This window comes from Drosophila santomea, chromosome 3R (assembly GCF_016746245.2).
Source record: "Drosophila santomea strain STO CAGO 1482 chromosome 3R, Prin_Dsan_1.1, whole genome shotgun sequence".
Taxonomy (NCBI): Eukaryota; Metazoa; Arthropoda; class Insecta; order Diptera; family Drosophilidae; genus Drosophila; species Drosophila santomea.
Genome location: NC_053019.2, coordinates 14,891,281 through 14,895,955, shown reverse-complemented (window position 1 = coordinate 14,895,955; position 4,675 = coordinate 14,891,281). Strand labels below are relative to the sequence as shown.

The following is a 4,675-nucleotide window of genomic DNA, read 5'->3' as shown; positions in this document are numbered from 1 at the left end:
GATTATACCTCGCACCCCTCCACCCCCAACCCATCGAAAGCGCAGTGAATCTGATTCTTATGCAGGTTTTTTACGCGTCCGCGACATGCAGACACATAAATTTACCAGGCGCGAACTCACTCACACACAAAAACCACCTACAGCCAAGTGCACTGCGAACAATGGGCGAAAGATTGCTGGTAGCCCCCGAACCGAAAAATAAAGGAGGAGCAAATATTTATATGGTAATTTGCGTCTCGAAAAGCGGCCTTAAAGGTGGCCACAGTTGGCCCCCGCATAAGCGGACTGACAATGGGGCTCTCTAAGGCAAAAAGAAATGAAGAGCATAAAAGTAAATGCGAATCCGAATCGGAAGCCGAAAAACGAATGGAAATGGAGCGTGTTAACCAACCCCAATAATTTAAGCAGAATTTATGGCATTAAGATACGCATAATAGTCGAGGAGGAAGGACAAGGACCTCGGTCAATGGTCCACTGGTGGGCCAGGCAAATGTTTTTTCGTCCTTTGCCGCCCTCTTGTTATTCTTTTCCCACCGCCCAACAGCCCAACTGCCCAGCCACCCAACCGTCTAATCCTTACAGGACACACGCACAAAGGCGGCGGCTCGAGTTGCGCCACACACATAAATCAAATGCCAACACACACTGGGTGCGTTTGTGCGTTTGTGTGGTTGGGTGTTAATTAGTATTTAATCTATGAACCATAAATAAATCCCTTCTGCAAGGACACTCAATTTCCGTTTGCTTGAGCACAGAAGTGAGACAGTGAATTTGTGGCGGGAGGCGGCGGCGGAGAAGGAGAAGGAGAAAAATGCCTTTTGTGCTGTGCTTAATAAATTGGCAATTCTGTGTCACAGAAGTTAAGTCAACTAATTGCACAGTTTACTTTTTTGCGTATGAGACGTTCAAGTGTATGTGGGGTACATAGATGGGGTTCTAAGTGCTTTGGAGAAAATCACTTAAAGGCGGTGTTGGAACAAGAATGCTGATACAAATTAACACATTAAACTTGTTAACTCCAGAAGAAACACAAAAATAAATTTAAAATACAAAAATTTTAAATGTGTAACATTTCTGCCAGTACAAATATTAGTCATATTATAATAATATAAAATATTATGTTATCTGCTCACTGAACAGAGTACTTAACACTTCCCAAGGACTTTTCCTTATCTCCTTCTTAAGCGCTTTCCACTGTGCAGTGTGTTGGTGTCAAGTGTGTGTGCGTGTGTGTGTCTGTGTCAGAGGAAAAGTGTCAATAAACCAGTTTAATTGATTGTGCGCTAAGCTGTTGCCAAACATTGCCAGCTTGATTCGCCATCTCACACCGCCCACGCACCGTACTGTACATACACTGCGGGCCATAAAAGTATTTTCATTTCGCGGTGGCGCCATCTGTTGACAGCGGGCGTTAGCTGACGAACTAATGCTTGACATTTGCATTGCAAATTGAGCATTTTGAACAGCGCGACAATTACAGCACACTCCCGACCCCCGAACCTCGACTTTTCACCATTTTCCCCAGTCTGTCTTTAAAAGCAATTAGCGATTAGCAGGCGAAACTTTTCAGCTTTTCCTCGGAAAAGTGCGGAGGGGTGAAATGTGCGTATGTTGTCAGCTCGACATTAGTTTGATTTACATTCAGTTCATTTAATTTCAACGCGCTGCACTTTTTTTTTAATCTGCTGTCTTGTTTTGCTCTTGTTTTAAGCCCCACGCTTCGAATTTTTCCAATTTGCATTCACAATTGCTCATTGATTTTCGCATTTGGATTTTCTCATGGCTTTTAAATGCATTTGGCAATTTCCTGACTTGCCGTTTTAATTGTGTGTGCATTAAAATCAACGCAATGATGCATTTTTAATTCAAATTAAAAATCGCTCGCAGCGCACAGGATTTTATGCAAAAGTATCCCACGGCTCTGGAGTGAAGAAGCACAATCACAGAAGGAAACTTGCCAATGGGCGGGAAATTTAAATCTGGTTGGGGTTAAATCGGGTTTTTAGCTGGATTGGTTTTGGTTTTGTGGCACAGCGCAAAAGATTCTGGGTCGCGACAATTTAATTTGCTGATGCAAAAGTCAATTAATTTGAAAGGAATATATAATCAGATGATGGCAGGAAGTGGGTGTAAGGTGCAGGAGAAGGCAGGAAGAGACAAGAAATGCGATGACAAAAGGAAGTAAGTAAAATTGGAATTATAAAATATATATTTCCTTAGCCGGAAAGAATAATTAATTTGGTGAATATCAGCGGCGAGTAAGAATGTAGCATGCTAGTGTTTCGATTTGAAATGATTTAAATGTCAAATTGCAACGTTGTAGGAACACACATCATCACATCTTACAGAAATACACACACCTAAGCTATAAAAAAAAATAAAAATAAATAATAAAATAAAATAAAAGAAAACAAAAAACTTACAATGCCCTTAACCACCAAAACACTGGACAGAGAAGACGAACACGAAAAACCATTTGGCCTAGAACTCCCAAAACCAGAACTTTTAATACATCAACACCCCGAATCAGATGAGTCGTTTCTTCATGAAAAAACTACCAAAGTAGAAGACATAATCGAGTATCTGGAAGTTGTTGAAAACGCCAACAAGACCGAGTGAGTAGCTAGATAACCGGTGATCATTGCCTTGAAAATGAATATTGTTTTTTCAGGGCGTCGAAAAAAAGACTAAAATCTACGGTTACCATGGAGGACGTAAAATGTATTGTGACACAGCGAAATCCTTTAAGCACCACAACATTTCGTCGAGGCAAAGCAAAAAGAGTCCTAGCCAACACGAATCAGTTCACGTTTATGCGTCAGATTGACTCGGAACCCGAAGATCGCCTTTTGGCCAGAAAACAGCGCGAAGATGTGGCAGAAACATTTCGCCGCATGGGAAATCGCGAGTATCGCAAACTGAACTTCACTCTAGCGAGAGAATACTATACAAAGGGTATGCAGTATATTAAAGACTCGCCTGTCTTGTACATAAATCGAGCCCTTTGCTATATCAAGTGAGTTTCCTGCATAAATCGTTTGGAGTTCACAACCAATTTATACATTTAAACCTTAAGGTTGCGCGACTTTAAGCTTGGTATTATAGATTGTGACTATGTGTTGGCCAATATCGACGAAAAATATCTACGTGCCTGGCTTTATAGGGCAGCAGCCTATAAACGACTGAATGATGAGATAAACTTCGAGTACAGTGTAGATCGCGCAAGGCGATTTAACAGGTCGGAGGCCCACTTTGTAGATGAATTCTTGGATAAAATGAGATCGCTCCTCTAACAAAATTATACATTCAAAGATAGTAAACAAAAACAAATCATAATAAACCATAAATAAATAAAAAAATACATAAAATAAATAAAAAAACATGAAATAATCATAATTAAATATACATAATATATGCGGGGTGCGGAGTCCGGGGTCCGTGGTCCGGGGTGCGGGGTGCGGGGACCGGGGTGCGGGGTCCGGGGTCCATGGTCCATGGTCCGGTGTGCGGGGTCCGGGGTCCGGGGTCCATGGTCCTGGGTGCGGGGTGCGGGGTCCGGGGTGCGGGGTCCGGGGTCCGGGGTCCATGGTCCGGGGTGCGGGGTGCGTGGTCCGGTGTGCGGGGTGCGGGGTCCGGGGTCCGGGGTCCATGGTCCGTGGTGCGGGGTCCATGGTCCGGTGTGCGGGGTGCGGGGTCCGGCGTGCGGGGTGCGGGGGCATGGTCCGGTGTGCGGGGTCCGGGGTCCGGGGTCCGGGGTCCGGGGTCCATGGTCCGGGGTCCGGGGTGCGGGTGCGGGGTGCGGGGTCCGGGGTCCATGGTCCGGGGTCCGGGGTGCGGGTCCGGTGTGCGGGGTCCGGGGTGCGGGTGCGGGGTCCGGGGTCCGGTGTGCGGGGTGCGGGGTCCGGGGTGCGGGGTCCATGGTCCGGGGTGCGGGGTCCGGCGTGCGGGGTGCGGGGTCCGGGGTGCGGGGTCCGGTGTGCGGGGTCCGGGGTGCGGGGTCCGGGGTCCGGGGTCCGGGGTCCATGGTCCGGTGTGCGGGGTCCGTGGGGGGGGTCCGTGGGGGTCCGGGGTGCGGGGTGCGGGGTCCGGGGTCCATGGTCCGGGGTGCGGGGTGCGGGGTCCGTGGTGCGGGGTCCGTGGTACGGGGTCCGGGGTGCGGGGTCCGGTGTGCGGGGTCCGGGGTGCGGGTGCGGGGTCCGGGGTGCCGGGTCCGGGGTGCGGGGTGCGGGGTCCGTGGTGCGGGGTCCGGGGTCCGTTGTCCGGGGTCCGGTGTCCGGGGTGCGTGGTCCGATGTCCGGGGTGCGGGGTCCGGGGTCCAGGGTCCATGGTCCGGGGTGCGGGGTCCGGTGTGCGGGGTCCGTGGTTCGGTGTGCGGGGTCCGGGGTGCGGGGTCCGGGGTGCGGGGAACTCCACTATCATATTGCAAGTCCTCATCTGATTTTCCAGTCAATTTAGGTGAAAATCATTTAGTATTTTCCAAGCTGATTTCAGCTCACTTCCTGGGTTACCTAATTTCCGGTTCGAACACCTTTGAGTTGACTGCTTGCACAGCATCCAACTGATTAGCAGAGCTGCCCAGATATTTCTCCCCTTTTACTCTTTTATTTCCTAATTAACTGGCAGTTCATAAAAGAAAACCTCCAGCAAATGGATAAGGAATGAAAAGCAGCCCAGA

General features: G+C 48.7%; 1 protein-coding gene across 1 annotated transcript; it reads left to right on the top strand.

The window, feature by feature from the left end:
• The first annotated feature begins 2,312 nt into the window (after positions 1–2,312).
• Positions 2,313–3,396, top strand: LOC120452211 (tetratricopeptide repeat protein 12). Its single transcript, XM_039636331.2, has 3 exons — positions 2,313–2,615; positions 2,672–3,016; positions 3,077–3,396. The coding sequence occupies exons 1-3, from the start codon at positions 2,425–2,427 to the stop codon at positions 3,291–3,293; spliced, it is 753 nt and encodes a 250-aa protein (XP_039492265.1). The 5' UTR covers positions 2,313–2,424; the 3' UTR covers positions 3,294–3,396.
• The last annotated feature ends 1,279 nt before the right edge of the window (positions 3,397–4,675 follow it).

Bases quoted from the DNA above. Each gene is read 5' to 3' on its own strand.
- LOC120452211 (XM_039636331.2), top strand. From the start codon at position 2,425: ATGCCCTTAACCACCAAAACACTGGACAGAGAAGACGAACACGAAAAA. The intron at 2,616-2,671 runs GTGAGTAGCTAG...TTGTTTTTTCAG, and splicing joins GAAAACGCCAACAAGACCGA to GGCGTCGAAAAAAAGACTAA. The intron at 3,017-3,076 runs GTGAGTTTCCTG...TTAAACCTTAAG, and splicing joins CGAGCCCTTTGCTATATCAA to GTTGCGCGACTTTAAGCTTG.